The 14,564-nt window shown below is 33.8% G+C and overlaps 2 protein-coding genes across 5 annotated transcripts; one reads left to right on the forward strand and one right to left on the reverse strand.

Annotated features, from left to right (window-relative positions):
• The first annotated feature begins 371 nt into the window (after nucleotides 1-371).
• LOC104724029 (dual specificity protein kinase YAK1 homolog) lies at nucleotides 372-8,439 on the forward strand. 2 transcript variants are annotated; one of them, XM_010442478.3, is made up of 19 exons: nucleotides 424-1,176; nucleotides 2,461-2,660; nucleotides 2,797-2,950; nucleotides 3,057-3,166; nucleotides 3,297-3,366; nucleotides 3,462-3,544; nucleotides 3,628-3,706; nucleotides 3,794-3,834; nucleotides 4,146-4,268; nucleotides 4,681-4,831; nucleotides 5,076-5,190; nucleotides 5,296-5,378; nucleotides 5,483-5,557; nucleotides 5,914-5,988; nucleotides 6,071-6,737; nucleotides 6,810-6,879; nucleotides 7,318-7,473; nucleotides 7,936-8,234; nucleotides 8,347-8,439. In XM_010442478.3, exons 1-19 carry the CDS (start codon nucleotides 1,039-1,041, stop codon nucleotides 8,421-8,423), a joined length of 2,766 nt encoding a protein of 921 aa, XP_010440780.2. In that variant the 5' UTR covers nucleotides 424-1,038; the 3' UTR covers nucleotides 8,424-8,439. The 2 variants fall into 2 exon arrangements, with proteins under 2 accessions (XP_010440779.2, XP_010440780.2); XM_010442477.3 differs by having other exon boundaries at nucleotides 372-1,176; nucleotides 6,071-6,879.
• Nucleotides 8,440-8,849: 410 nt separating this feature from the next.
• Nucleotides 8,850-11,349, reverse strand: LOC104724030 (uncharacterized). Of its 3 annotated transcripts, none has more exons than XM_019231553.2 (4): nucleotides 11,224-11,349; nucleotides 10,404-11,032; nucleotides 10,238-10,302; nucleotides 8,850-9,182 (listed from the first exon to the last, which is right to left on the reverse strand). In XM_019231553.2, exons 2-4 carry the CDS (start codon nucleotides 10,999-11,001, stop codon nucleotides 8,961-8,963), a joined length of 885 nt encoding a protein of 294 aa, XP_019087098.2. In that variant the 5' UTR covers nucleotides 11,002-11,032; nucleotides 11,224-11,349; the 3' UTR covers nucleotides 8,850-8,960. The 3 variants fall into 3 exon arrangements, with proteins under 3 accessions (XP_019087098.2, XP_019087100.2, XP_019087099.2); XM_019231555.2 differs by having other exon boundaries at nucleotides 10,404-10,994; nucleotides 11,224-11,312; XM_019231554.2 differs by having other exon boundaries at nucleotides 10,404-11,010; nucleotides 11,224-11,295.
• Nucleotides 11,350-14,564: the final 3,215 nt, after the last annotated feature.

The following is a 14,564-nucleotide window of genomic DNA, read 5'->3' on the forward strand; positions in this document are numbered from 1 at the left end:
TACGAAATGTAACACAAACATTTTTGTCATAACATTATCGATTATGACATGATCAAAATGACAATATTAACTAAAGTTATGTGTTAAATTATCGAAAAATTAAGAAGATAAATAATCTAAATTGAAAAAATTGGGCATATAATAGGCATTTTCCCTATTATGATTTTATCCCAAATTTACTGATAAATTTTAATAGAAGTTAAAGTTGATACTTTGACCCTAAAAAAAAAGGGTTAAAGTATATTATCATAAAAACTTCAGAAATAGAAGCAACATTTGTCTGACTAAAATAAAAAATAAAAGCAACATCTATTAAATAAAAATATGAAATACAAACTTTAGATTTAACAAAAGATATTTTAAATTGATGCAAATAATATGGATTAAATGATAATAATAATAATAATCAACAAAAAAAAATCCAGACTTAAAAGAGAAGAAATATGCAAGAAGGGAAGCAAAAGAAGAAAGAACAAAAATCAGGAGTTGTCATTTTGAAGACGGAACCCATCGACTCATATCATCTTCCTTCCTCAGACCCCCCAAACACATTAACAAAACACAACAAAAAGCTTCACTTTCTCCCTCTCTCTCTCTCTCTCTCTCTCTCTCAAAATCTCTCTGTCTCTCTCTTGGTCCTCGCAATCCCCAACACTTGGGGTCTTCGATTCTCCAATCCTCCGATTTCAATTTTTTATCATCTGAATCATCAAGTTGAAATCGTCCCGGTGCTGTTGGTGTTCCGACGCCATAAAACTCGATTCCTTTAATTACATTTTATGTTGATTTATCGATAGATCGATTTTAGGGTTTCGAGTTGGGGCGCTGACTTGAGGTTTGATTGGATGAGCAAAGGGGCATGGGACTTGAGTCAATTGGGTGTCTCCCTACCCTAATCATCGCAAATTCCTGATTTCTGAGCTCTTCCCGAGGAATTAGGATTCGTGATTGTTCTTGTTTCGTATCTAATTTTGATTTTGATGAGAGACTTGGGCTTGGTCAATTGAGGGTTTCTTTTACTCTTTCGTTTCTGAGATAATGGATGACATTGGTTCCGGCGATGGTGGTTCTATAGGGGTTGTATCAACACCGTGGAAGCCAATTCAGCTGGTTTTTAAGCGTTATTTGCCACAGAGAGGGTCCGAAAGCAAAGTTCGAGCTGCGGTGAAGAAGCCGGTAAGTATTGATCTTTTGGTTTTGAGATGGACTCTGTAAGTTTTAAGGTCATCTTTGAATGCATCAAATCAAGCTTTGTTTTTGTGTGGTTTTTTTAATTTACAAAGATAGTGAGAATGGATAGAGACTAGTGCCAAGTGATTTCTCTGCTGGTTCTGTTAGCCAATGTTGTTTGTAAAGCTGCCAGTTAGCTCTAGGGTTATATGAATTTTCAGTTGAATAGCAGACTTGGTCCAGTCATGCATGACGGTCTTACAAACATTCTAGTATGTATTCTCTTACGCTAGTAGTAAAGGAGGCTTAGAAGATCCGCTCTCTAAATCTACCGAAGTTATACTATACCGTGAGTTATTTTAGAGGGTAACGCACTGGTAAGTGCCTTGGATGTATGGAATATAGGTGATGCATGTGATTCTTTAGAAAGTGGCTGTTTGGCTTCATTGGAGGCTTACATTAAATGATGTGTAATTCTAGTTTATATCTTATCTTAAGTTGTTGAAAACTTATTTAATATCTATCTACATTGGAAAATACTATTTTACTTTGTACATATTGCTCAATGCATGTAAAGTAGTACTTTAGCTGAAGAATATATAGTTCAACAACTATTTCATTGGTAATGCAGCGTCAAGTTAGAGTTATCCACTCCGTCATGTTTTTTAGGTGTCATCATCCAACCAAAATCAGCTCATCTCCGATTTTAATCCAAATGCTACCCATTTTCATAACTATGTGGATTTTCAATCTAATAAACAAGTGCGCATTTTCTTGCATTAATCTTAGTTGCAACACAGGCAGTTGATAATTACTGGGTTGAATTCTGTCATGAACTTTGGGTTTGCGTAGGGAATGGTTGTGCACACTAGTTGACCTGAATAGTTTATTTGCTAAAGAAATTGGCTGGTAGGTTTGTTGGATCACTTGAATGCATACCAGAGTTCAATTTGCAGAGCTTCTTGTGCGGCTGTTTAGCTGAGTATATAGCTAGTCGCTCCCATTAGTTTTCTAGCTGCTGTAGTGTGCTATCATTCTGCTGGGATAGTTGGGCATCGTTTTGGAATTAACTGATATATGTTGTTGTCTTCTTGCCTTGACTTTAAGCAAGGTGATTCTTATTATTCATACTCTATTTACCTTTTTATCTTGTATTGAATCACTATTATTACAAGACAGCAGAAATGTATATCTACTTAAGGATGGTAACAGTCAAATTTTTTGTCTCTGTTGCACTACTTTCAGAACTCAAGTTAACTTATATATATATATATATATGTCTTTTTGCAGGTTGTAGTGAGACTAACTAGGGACTTGGTTGAGACATACAAAATATGTGACCCACAGTTCAAATATAGAGGAGAGTTGAATCCTAAGCGGTATTTGACAACTCCATCAGTTGGTGTGCACAATGATGGCTTCGATAATGTCAACTCTGATCTAATTCTGGCTGTAAATGATGACTTTTGCAGTTCAGATTCACGACAGAGGTTTGCTATTGTTTTATTTAGTTTCAAATTTTTGTTTTCATCGATTCGGTTCCTCCTTTTGGCGTGCTGTCAGAGGCATAAAATTTAAACCTCTACAATACCTGTCTTTTTGATGAAGTTTCACTCGTTCTCTTAGATACATTGTCAAAGATCTTCTTGGCCATGGGACTTTTGGTCAGGTTGCTAAATGCTGGGTTCCTGAGACGAACAGCTTTGTTGCTGTGAAAGTAATAAAAAACCAGCCTGCATACTATCAGCAGGCGCTGGTTGAAGTATCTATATTGACAACGGTATGTAATTATTCTATATTTTAATGATCCTTCGTATTCATATTCTTCGTAGTGAAAAATCGTTAATGGGGTCTGTCTGTCTCTTACTTTTCGCTTGGGTGTGTAGCTAAATAAGAAGTATGATCCAGAGGATAAGAACCATATTGTTCGCATATTCGACTACTTCTTACATCAACGTCATCTGTGCATATGCTTTGAACTTCTCGACATGAACCTGTAAGTTGTTTAAATGAAGTATCTTCTCCTTCTATCTTACTTATGCTTTTCCTCTAATTTCCTTCATGCGATCTGTATACAGTGTTTGTTGATGATAATTCCGTTGTTCTTGGTAATTTATGGTTCTCAGGTATGAGCTCATAAAGATAAATCAGTTTAGAGGCCTGTCATTAAGTATAGTCAAGCTCTTCTCGAAGCAGGTATTTATATTTTCCAGATCTATGTTTTCACTGATTTGTTTCCTTTTTTATTGTTTTAATCTACAGTATCAACTGTTTTTTATGGTGTCCTCTAGATCTTACTTGGTTTGGCTCTTTTGAAAGATGCTGGCATAATCCATTGTGATCTGAAGCCAGAAAATATTCTTCTGTGTGCCAGGTCTACTTTCTAGAACCATTCCTATACCCAAAACTGTAACTGATAACTTTAATCAGGTGGATTTTTTTTTTCAATTGCATCAGTGTGAAGCCAACTGAAATTAAGATAATTGACTTTGGATCAGCGTGCATGGAAGATAAAACTGTTTATTCATATATTCAGGTTTTCTTCTTGCTTTCCATTTACCTATCTGTTAGGTTATATCTAACCAAACAAAATAATTAAGCTTGCTGGTCAATCTTCTTACAGAGTCGTTACTACAGATCGCCAGAAGTATTACTTGGGTACCAGTATCCTTTTAAATTCCAAGATAAGAACCGTTTCTGAACAAAAACTAAAATGTTTTCTCATAGTCTCTGGCACTGAAAGATCTCATGTCAGTGAGATAGGCTAGTTTGCACTATCATCATCACAATTTTCTTTGATCTATGAATCTTATTGATTTATTTCATAAACTTTGTTGCTATAGTTCCAGTAAATTGTAACTTTTCTTTTCGTTTATTAATTTAAATGCAAACTAATGTTAGTTGGTTTTCTTCCTATGGTACATGATTTCTAAAACTTTCTCGAGGTTGTATGTAAAAGCTTAACCACCATATAGATACACTACAGCTATTGACATGTGGTCTTTTGGCTGCATTGTCGCCGAGCTGTTTCTTGGATTGCCACTGTTTCCAGGAGGTTCAGAATTTGATATCTTGAGGCGTATGATTAAAATACTGGGGTATGATCCTTTATTATTGAATTGTTAAATGAGAATGCAGTCTATAATTTTAGTGAATTTTATTATAAAATTAGTAAATGAGCAAGCAGTCTATAATATAGGGTCTGGGAATATTTAGGTCTGCTCCCTTGATGGTCAATACTCGTACTATTACATTTTTTTGTTCCATATACTTTCGCTAATTTATGTGTTTATTCTTGGTGCTTTATGGTCATCCTTTTAGTTCCCTTTGTCTTCAGCAACCCTATTTTAGCTTCTCAACGTTTGTGCAACTATGAAGTCCTCGCTTCTTTTTAAGCAACAAGTGTCGAGATTTCTAGCAACAAGGAGCTTTTGTTTTTGTTTTTTTTTTGTTTCTTGCCTCTTCCTGTTTCTTATGATTGTATAAATTTTCTGTCATATAATTTTCCAGAAAACAACCACCTGATTATGTACTCAAGGAAGCAAAAAATACAAATAAGTTCTTTAAATGTGTTGGGAGTGTCTACAATTTAGGGAATGGTGGAACATATGGTGGCCTCAAAAGTGCTTATATGGCACTGACTGAAGAAGAGTTTGAAGCTGTAAGTAATTCTTACTTTACCTCTGATCTAAACAGTAATATGAAGAGAGAGAGGTGGGAATGAGAGAAGAGAGAAGTTAAAATATGATATTTAAAACCTGGAAGACAATTACATTAGTGAACAAAGAAGATTTAAATGTTTCGTTAGGGGATTAATTTTATTCTTACATTGCATTAATATTTGTCCTTAAATTTGTCCTTGTTGATATATTTCTGGATACTGTTCTTTACTCCTAACTTTCCAGAGAGAAAAGAAAAAGCCAGAAATTGGGAAAGAGTACTTCCACCATAAGAACCTTGAAGAAATCGTTAAAAGCTATCCTTACAAGATAAACTTGCCTGAGGACGATGTAGTCAAAGGTAAAGTCAGGTTGCTCTGATGATCTTAAATTTGCTGGAATAGTACTGGACTATCTTCCATGGTGACTTTTTTTTATTATGCTTTTCTTCCATGAACTATCACAGAAACTCAAATCCGGTTAGCTCTTATTGATTTTCTGAGAGGACTTGTTGAATTTGATCCAGCCAAACGCTGGTCACCTTTTCAGGTATTGAACTTCCTGGCTAAAGCCATCTATAGATTTAAATTCTTAAGGCTTCCTGTTTTCTTGCTAGCCATAATGGTTAACATCGACTTTTCAATTTTTTTCAGGCAGCAAAGCACCCTTTCATCACTGGGGAACCTTTTACGTGCCCATACAACCCTCCGCCAGAGACACCTCGTGTGGTGAGTCAAATGGAATTCCTTCCCAGGTCTCAAACTTCTTTTGTTTCCCTGTTGTCATACTTAATGGTGTTCAAAGCAGTGGGTGTGTTATCCTTGATTCATGTTTATTTCCTAGTGATATATAAATTTCATAATTTTTCAACCAAATAATCATGAGATGGATGGAACATACTTTTCGTTCTAGCATTGTCTTTCGATGTTTCAACTTTTCTGTTTTCGATAGAAATTCTTCAGTTGGTAATCTTGCAAGATGATTAGCTGAAAGAAAAATGTAATTCTTTCTTGCAGAGTGACATTTGTGAAACATTCCTCTATTCACTGAACCGGTTTTTGTTCTCTTTCCCTTTTGTTTGTAGCATGTTGCTCAAAATATTAAAGTGGACCATCATCCAGGTGGAGGGCATTGGTTTGCCGCTGGTCTCTCTCCTCATGTATGGTTCTTTGTCTCTTCAGTTGTAACACCTTGAAGCTGTTTGTGCACCTCTTGTTGAAACTTATTTACTTTCTTGACAGGTATCAGGGAGAACCAGAATCCCAATGCACAATAGTCCCCATTTTCAGATGATTCCTTATTCACATGCAAATAGTTATGGGAGTATTGGAAGCTATGGTAGCTATAATGATGGTACTATACAAGAAAATAGCTATGGGAGCTATGGAGGGGCAGGAAATATGTTTGCATATTATTCTCCTGTGAATCATTCTGGCTTATACATGCAAAACAAAGGTGGTGTCCCAATGCTTGGAACTAGTCCTGATGCCAGACGCAGGGTTATGCAGTACCCACATGGAAATGGTCTTGGTACAAGTCCATCAGCTGGAAATTTTGCACCACTACCCCTCGGCACTAGTCCGTCACAATTTACTCCAAATACAAACAATCAATTTTTAGCTGGGTCTCCTGGACATCATGGCCCGACATCTCCAGTAAGAAACAGTTGTCATGGGTCTCCTCTAGGAAAGATGGCTGCGTTTAGTCAGATTAACAGAAGAATGAGCGTTGGATATTCTGGAGGTTCTCAGTCGCAGGATTCTTCCTTGGCCCAAGCGCAAGGACATGGGATGGATAATTTTTATCAAAATGAGGGGTATTCTGGACAATTTTCTGGTTCACCTTCACGGCGACAATTGGATTCTGGTGTCAAAAACCGTACACAGACACAAGGAAACACAACATTAAGTACGGGGTACTCTACTCATAACATTTCCAGCTCATCACTTCGGTCCAATATGTGTAATCCTTCCAATACAGGACCCCATCTTGAAAAGCCGGATATTGCCTCATCAGTTCCTGATCCGGGAGACTGGGACCCAAACTACAGGCAAGTAAACAAATTATTCTCTAATTTTACAGGTTATAGAATGTCAAGGTTCTCTGTCTAGAATGAGTGATATTGTGTTCCTGTATTGTCTTCAATTCCAAATATATGTCACATTCTGTGATAGATGATCACGTTCTTGTTAGGTGGTATATGGATTTCAATCTTGATAGACAAATTTGTGGGCATGAAACTGTTCAAAGTCGGTCAGTGGTGTGAGATTTAGAACGAATCACATTAGTGTTAATCATTCTTTGTTACCTGATGTTTTTCTCTGTTTTGTTTAATCATCTAGCTGAACTGATATTTAACCACTTTTCATCCTGGCTACTTTCAGATGCATAAGATACTTTTTGTATGTCAAAATTCTATTTTCATTTACATGTTTTCCCCAGTCCTTCAATTGGAAATTTATTATGCACAATTCTGTTACATGTACAGTGATGAATTGCTTCTAGAAGAAGATAGTGCGGATGAGAGTTCTCTTCCTAATGCATTCAACAGAGGTATGCAACTTGGTTCAACAGATGCCTCCAGTTTTTCCAGAAGGTTCAACAGTAATGCCTCTACCTCATCCTCAAATCCGACAACCCAAAGGTAACCTTGGAGACATCTTGGGGAAACTATGCTGAACCCTTCTTTCTTTGCGGTTGACATGCTGCTAGATACCAGACCTTTAACTTTGGTGATATCTGGATCTTACATCTTCTATGCATATTAACTTATCACGACAAACTATGTAGTTGAGTATCAGAACTATGCTCAATCTGAACCAGGGATTTATACTAGAAAGTCCCATATTGGTGTCTCCTGTATTTGTGATATTAGCTGTGTTAATATAGTCATCTTGATAGAACTTATATTCCTATTAGAAAAGGTAACCAGGTAGTCTCTTAAGAGTATTAATTTATGTATGAACCATTGTATATTCTCTGACTTAGTTGATAGGCAGCTTAACGTGTGTTCCAGACTTGATGTATTGTTTATCACTTGAACGTCCTCTGATAGCTAACTTTGAACTTTTATTTTTCTCTTGATGTGACTTTGAATCTATATCAGGAGATATGCTCCCAATCAAGCCTTTTCACAAGTAGAGATTGGCAGCCCTCCAAGTAATGATCCTCATGCCAGATTTGGTCAACATATGCCAGGATCACAATTTACTCCTCATGTCTCCCAGAACTCTCCAAGTCGCCTAGGGCAACAACCTCCACAACGGTTCAACCATGGGAGACCAAACGCTGGAAGAGCTGTGGATCGGAATCACATAAACGCTCAGCTTCCTCCTTCCAACACCAATTCAGGGGGTCAACAACGCTCACCCAGAAGTAGCTCATATACCGATGGGGTACCTTGGGGTACTTTCTTTCACTCATCATAAGTCTTCTCGTGAAGATTTTTTTTTTTGTTTGTCTACGGCCTCTGGTTGGGTGTCTTAAACTGGAACTTAATTTCTGTTTTATCTTGTAGGACGTAGGACTAACAATCATGTCCCGAATGTTCCATCGACGTCCCATGGAAGGATGGACTACGGAAGTATTGCTTAACTCCGCAGTCTTATCTCTCATTTATTTTGTTCTTTCCCTTGGTGTGCAATCTTATTGTTGGAAGTGTGGGAACAAAGTTGTACTGAGACAAGAAACAAACCTAGTTCATGGCTTGTGGGCTTCTGATCAGAACGTGCTTATTCATTGTGCTTTTTGCACAAATAAACCAAAAAAAAAAAAAAAGTATGTTATCATTGATATTGTTATCTCTCGGAATTTCTTATCGATATTTTCTGATGAATGTCTCTTTTGAGAAAGTTAATAACTCAGTAACCTTGAAAATTGAGATCCTTAGTGTTTAAGCTCTAACCCAAGAATATTTCATACTGCATTAAATCCCGTAGTGTTCAAGCTCTAATTAAGGTATTACTTATATATTGCCGAGTTGAAATTCTCTGATCAAGAGAGCTAGGAAAGACAAAGAAGAAGGCAAAAATAAAAACAGGTTGCATACACACAAAAGAAAACGATCATTCACGATTGTGCAGTTCAAAAGAAGAGTGTTTAAAGCTATACAATAACTTACTATCAAACACTCTATTGTATTCCAATAACGGACATTAGAAAGGAAAGCCCCTCAGTAACTTTTGCAATGTCTTGATTCTCCAACGTCGATGTGGGCATTTCCACACCCGTGAACATGTAAAGCGCCTTCAATTCTTCTAAATATGTCGTGCTCCTCGCAGCACTATAGCCAACTACCTTCCTTAATGCCTCGATCTTCGTCCATATTTGTTCCTCGCTATACAACGCTTTCACCTTCACCCAAAAAACTTAATTTAAGTAGCCAAACAAGAAATACCCCTTTAAGAGAAATCAGAAACTTCAATGCATGATGACAATTAAACATATTGGTAAAGAAAATCAGTAAGAACAAGTCAATCTGTTACAATAAGATTTAGTTAAAGATATCGGGTAATGTATCCACAAGCTTCTTGAATAAGTTCTTCTTATGTACTATGTTACACTTATGTTCACACTGCACTTAGGTTTCATCCTTAAGCAAATTTCTTGACTTTGACACAGTTCTTTGAGATACTCATTTGAATTAGAGGCAAGTTGAAATGAAAAACATCTGAATTCATCACTAGAGATATAGGTATGTGATCGTTCAAGAAGCTAAGCTATTACACGGACGCTAAGGACTTTCAATAAAACACTATTCAAAATAGAATAGACATACCCTAAACAGCCTCTAAAGAACTGACGCTTGTCTAAGACATGCCCTACCAAAACACCCTCTTTAAGTGACTGAATAATGAAAAAAATTTCCTTTCTATTCTTATAATACATAGATATGCAAACAAATTACTTTAAGTTTGACATCACCGGTCTCACGTGCCACTCTCACATCTTTCTCTAACGGCTGTCTCGTTAGTCAAGACATTAGAGTGGCTAGGAAAGATCACATTTTCATTAACCACTTAACCAAAAATCCGTACCCTAGCTATGTTGTTCTCCTTTCAAGACCTCATTAATACTGATGGCATTTCGTCTACGCTCTCTACCTTACAGGAGTCGTGATCCTACCATAAACCTAGCCTTTGACTGTGCATTATACCCACTTATATATAGTGTTGTTACACACTCTAACAACTACTGGTCTCAGAAACATATAATAATATCAAATCAACCCTCAAAAGACCATCTAAAAGGAGCGATTTAAACAACCGCATATTTGGTTTACTTGAGATCATAACGTCATCAAATCAAACAAGAAGCTTCGTAATTAGAGAGGATTGACCCATAAAAATATATATATATATGTATATATATATATGTATATATATATAGAGAGAGAGAAATACACTAACCGCAGTTGAAGAATTTTCCATATCCTTCCCTCTAGCTGCTTTAGTTGTAGTGGACTTAAGTTCCCCTGAAAATAAATAAATAGATTAGAGATTGAAAGATTCATAAGCTAGTTTCAAGCAATTCAACATTATTAAAACCTTAAAGCTGCCATTTATATATAATCACCTTCATGTCTAGTCATACAAACTTGCTTCGTTCCTAAAAGATCTTCAAGTCGTGCTCTAACATTCTCTGACTTGGCATCGCTACGAACTATCGACTGATCTTTGTCCCGATCATCTTCAAAACTTTTTGTAGAGATTCCTCTATCAAGTGATTGATTAGTTGTACCCTCATCTCTAATACTCTCTAACCAGCTCCTTAAATCTTTTGTCATATCCTCATCTTCCCTATAAGCTATTGCAATAGTCCTCTCTTCCTCAATCTGAACAAGAATCGGCTCACTTATAGCCACTCGTGCTATGCCTTCATCACCGTGACCGATCTTGTTAGAGAGTAGCATCACTTTGTGATCACATCTTCCACCAAAAGCAGTAGCAGGAAGCAGTTTTCTCATCAACTTTTCAATACAAACATAGCTTGCCAAGAAGAAAAAATAAGGAAGGGACGAGATCAACGCGATTGTGGAGGCAACAAAGAGTGGCGGAACTAGAAATGGTGCAGAAAACAGTACAAAACATGCTGCAAGAACCTTCTTACACACACTGACCCCTTTCCTCCAAATCCAACCCATCTTCCCATCCACTCTCGTGCCATCTTCCATCCGACCACACTGATTAAATTAGCAACATAAACTACATTGCAAATAATTATATATTAAGTTTTAAGAACAAACATGTTTCTATAAGAAACTAAACCAGTGAGGATTGACTAATCAAAATAAACATTATTGAATTAAGAACTTATTTATATCTAGGTAGAAACAAAAAAATTTAAGTAACGAGCATGCAATTTATGCATCTTCCAGAAAATGTAGAGTTCAAACCTGATTCGGCGATTAAAATGAGGATGACCAAAGATATGGCATCGGAAGAGAAGAATTAAAAATGTAGGAAAAAAATCACTAAGAACGAGAGAAACAGAGGGACACGTGCTAAAATTTGGACAGCGCAACAGAAGACTTCATGGCAAATTGTGGTTTTTGTGATCTTTAACGTACGTGTTTGTTTCTATCTCTATCACTTGTTTTGACTTTCTCAGTCAGAATATGACGCATTAAAACTTTTAATTTAAAAGTGGTCGGTTCTGCAACTTTGAGTAAATGCACATCGAAGATAAGAACATGCTATCACTTAGTACAATTTATAATTAAAATTTTCAGAAAGACCAAAAAAAAAAAAAAGAGAAAAAACAAAAGAGACTCTCACTCTCACCATTGCATTGCATCTATCGGAAAACCCCTAAAAGCACGACAGTGATCAATCAACACCGGTTGTAAGTTGTAACACCTTTCCGAAGTGGGCTGCGTATCAGTTGAGTTTATTGGGGCCTAAACATAGACCTAAATCTATACTAAAAGGAAAACCCAAACGAAAATCGTCCATCTAACCGAATCGGTTAAGTCAAAATACGGATTTAAATTAATTTTACTTTTAAATTCTAATAGAGAGAAAAGTATTTCTTTTTATATATAACTAGACTTTCTATCCGCACACACGCAGAATTTTAATTTAAAATATTTTTATTAATATAAATTCTTGAGCTTAAATATAAATCATTTAAATTTTTGAATATAAATCTGTATAAACACTAAGGAGTTTTTCGTTAATTTTTTTATTAACAAAAAACATTGAATATAAATATAATCATTTGAAGACTAAAAGATAAATATTTTACTAATTTATATATAACATATATTGTCTAGTGTTGCAGTAATATTTTCCTTGCAAATCAATAATATATCACTTGGTAATAAAAAATGACTTAAAAACTTTACTGAAAAAGTAAACAATTCTGACATTTTATTCTTAGAAGAATTCATTCCATATTTATATCTCATAAAAACATTTTCTTAAAAGTTCTAACGTTGAATGTCAATCGTTGACTTAATTATAGAGATTATTTAAACATATCAATATCCCACATTAAATGCAAATATACAAAGTTTTATTAACAGTTTTAGTGCTATGTCACTACAACAGGGTTGTCCAAGTGCATCACCTGCCATAATAGAATTTCTGACCAAGTCAAAAATGCTTAGTTGGTGAAACGGTTAAACCCGATAATAAATATTCGTTCACTAAATCAAGTTACATATTTTCCTAAAACCTCATATGTTATTTTCAGATATTAATTTTGTGATGTAGCCTCAGCTTCGTCTTCTAAAAAAAAAACATAGTGTACTTTAAACATGTTACTTCTGTCAATATTTTGAATTGAAAGCATTTGATAAAATTGATGACCTCTCACACTTGTTTTATATATTATTTTTTATCATGTTATAGAATTATATCTCTAGTTGATAATATATTTTCTGAGATATGCTATACAAGTATCACTTTTTGTAATAGCTTACATATCATTTTCTCTATATTTTGTGACCATTGTTTTTTTAGATGGATTATTTTTTAAAATATTTTTCATAGTTTTCGCAAAAAAATGTGACATTTACAATATCTTCGTTTTAGATAAAAAAATTTAAGTTGAGTTAAGTAATTAATATTTTATTTATTTTTAAGTGAAATTTAATAATAAATATTTGTAGTACATATTCTTAGAAACTAATGTTTCACTTCAATTTTATTTTTATGTTTAGATTTTTATAAATACAATTACATAAATTATTTTTTTACTACACCATGCATTAAAATCTTACTTCCATTATAAAACTTATTATCCCATTCTAAATTTTGGAATATGATCATTTTTTGGTTAAAATTTGAATAAGAACATTACTACTTAAACAAATACATAGTAGTATTTTTAATATTTGAAAATTTTCATTTATTTTACTTAATTTATTTTTATTTAGTTATTATTTATTATTTACTAAAACAAATTTATATTATTGATTTTACTATTTTAAAATTCAATTAATTTAATTTAGTTCGTTTTTATTTATTTTTATTATTATTAATTATAAGTAATAAATATGCAATGAATGAATAGTTAAAATAGTTTTACTTAATTTATTTTTATTATTATTATTAATTATAAGTAATAAATATGCAATTAATAAATATTTAAAATAGTATTTTTTATACAAATATATATATAATATTGCATAGGTGGATGCTGATGTGGAGAAAGGAGAAGAGAGAAAAGTTAACTTTATATATATAGATATGGATGGAGAAAACATATATTGTAAGACTATTTTATATCAATCTTGAATAACTGACTTATTTATTTGAGTTATTCAATATATAATTTTGAGCAAATTTAGAAAAATTCCTTGGTTTTAAGTTTACTTTTAAAAAATACCCTATTCTTTTTTTTTTAGGTTAAAAACTACTTTTAAATATATAAAATTACTTAAATAGCCTCACTGAAAATTTAATATCTAAAAAAAAGAAATTATACAATTACACAAAATAGTTATTATCATCTTTTATATTTTAAAAATACAATCCAGAATTTTATCGTAAAAAATAGGGTATATATGTAAGCACAATTTTAAAGAGAAATTAAGGAACTACTATTTGACCAAATAGTACCCAAAAAAGGAATATATGTAAGTACTATTTGAAAATGTTGAATATAATTATTGGCAAAAAAGGAATGTGATGTTTCTTTTTAGGAAAGTGCTGTGAATATGAATATTGAAAACTAATTATAGTATTAAAATAAATACAAAAATAAGATTAAAATAAGAAAAGTTGAATCCACAGCAAAACAAACAATATAGCGTAGCCCCAGACTTTGTTATCCGGAACTCGCTAAGTTGATTTGTGTTCCGGCCAGGTTTAGTGATATGTTAAACTGACAAGGGTTAAGGCCTTGAATGTTTTTTAGATTTTAAAAGAGATTTTGGTTTTTGTTTTTCAAAAACTCATTTTTAACCAATCAAGATTTTAAAATTTTGGATTCTCTAGCATTTAGAAAAACTTTTTCGTTGTACTCTTCCATTCACGATTTTAGTTTTTTAGTACTTCTATAATTTAGGGAATCTAGTTTTTACTCTTTCTAGGTTTATTTCTCTCAGAAACCAAAAACCATTTTTTGGGATTTTTCAAACAAAAACCTAATAGCAAAATCTAAAACTAAAATCTAAAATTCAAAAACCAAAAACCAAATCGAAAAACTGAATCAAAAACTGCATCCATTCATGGCCTAAGTGTTGTAGCTTGCATGATCACGGAGTGGGATTAATGTTTGTTTAATCAG

This window comes from Camelina sativa, chromosome 11 (genome assembly GCF_030686135.1).
Source record: "Camelina sativa cultivar CO46 ecotype springtype chromosome 11, ASM3068613v1".
NCBI classification, from domain to species: domain Eukaryota; kingdom Viridiplantae; phylum Streptophyta; class Magnoliopsida; order Brassicales; family Brassicaceae; genus Camelina; species Camelina sativa.

Coding starts and splice junctions, on each gene's coding strand:
- LOC104724029 (XM_010442477.3), top strand. CDS start 1,039: ATGGATGACATTGGTTCCGGCGATGGTGGTTCTATAGGGGTTGTATCA. Junction 3,707..3,793: donor CTGTTTATTCATATATTCAG/GTTTTCTTCTTG, acceptor ATCTTCTTACAG/AGTCGTTACTACAGATCGCC. Junction 4,269..4,680: donor CGTATGATTAAAATACTGGG/GTATGATCCTTT, acceptor ATAATTTTCCAG/AAAACAACCACCTGATTATG.
- LOC104724030 (XM_019231553.2), bottom strand. CDS start 11,001: ATGGAAGATGGCACGAGAGTGGATGGGAAGATGGGTTGGATTTGGAGG. Junction 10,303..10,403: donor TTGTATGACTAGACATGAAG/GTGATTATATAT, acceptor ATTTATTTTCAG/GGGAACTTAAGTCCACTACA. Junction 9,183..10,237: donor TGGAAAATTCTTCAACTGCG/GTTAGTGTATTT, acceptor TTTTGGGTGAAG/GTGAAAGCGTTGTATAGCGA.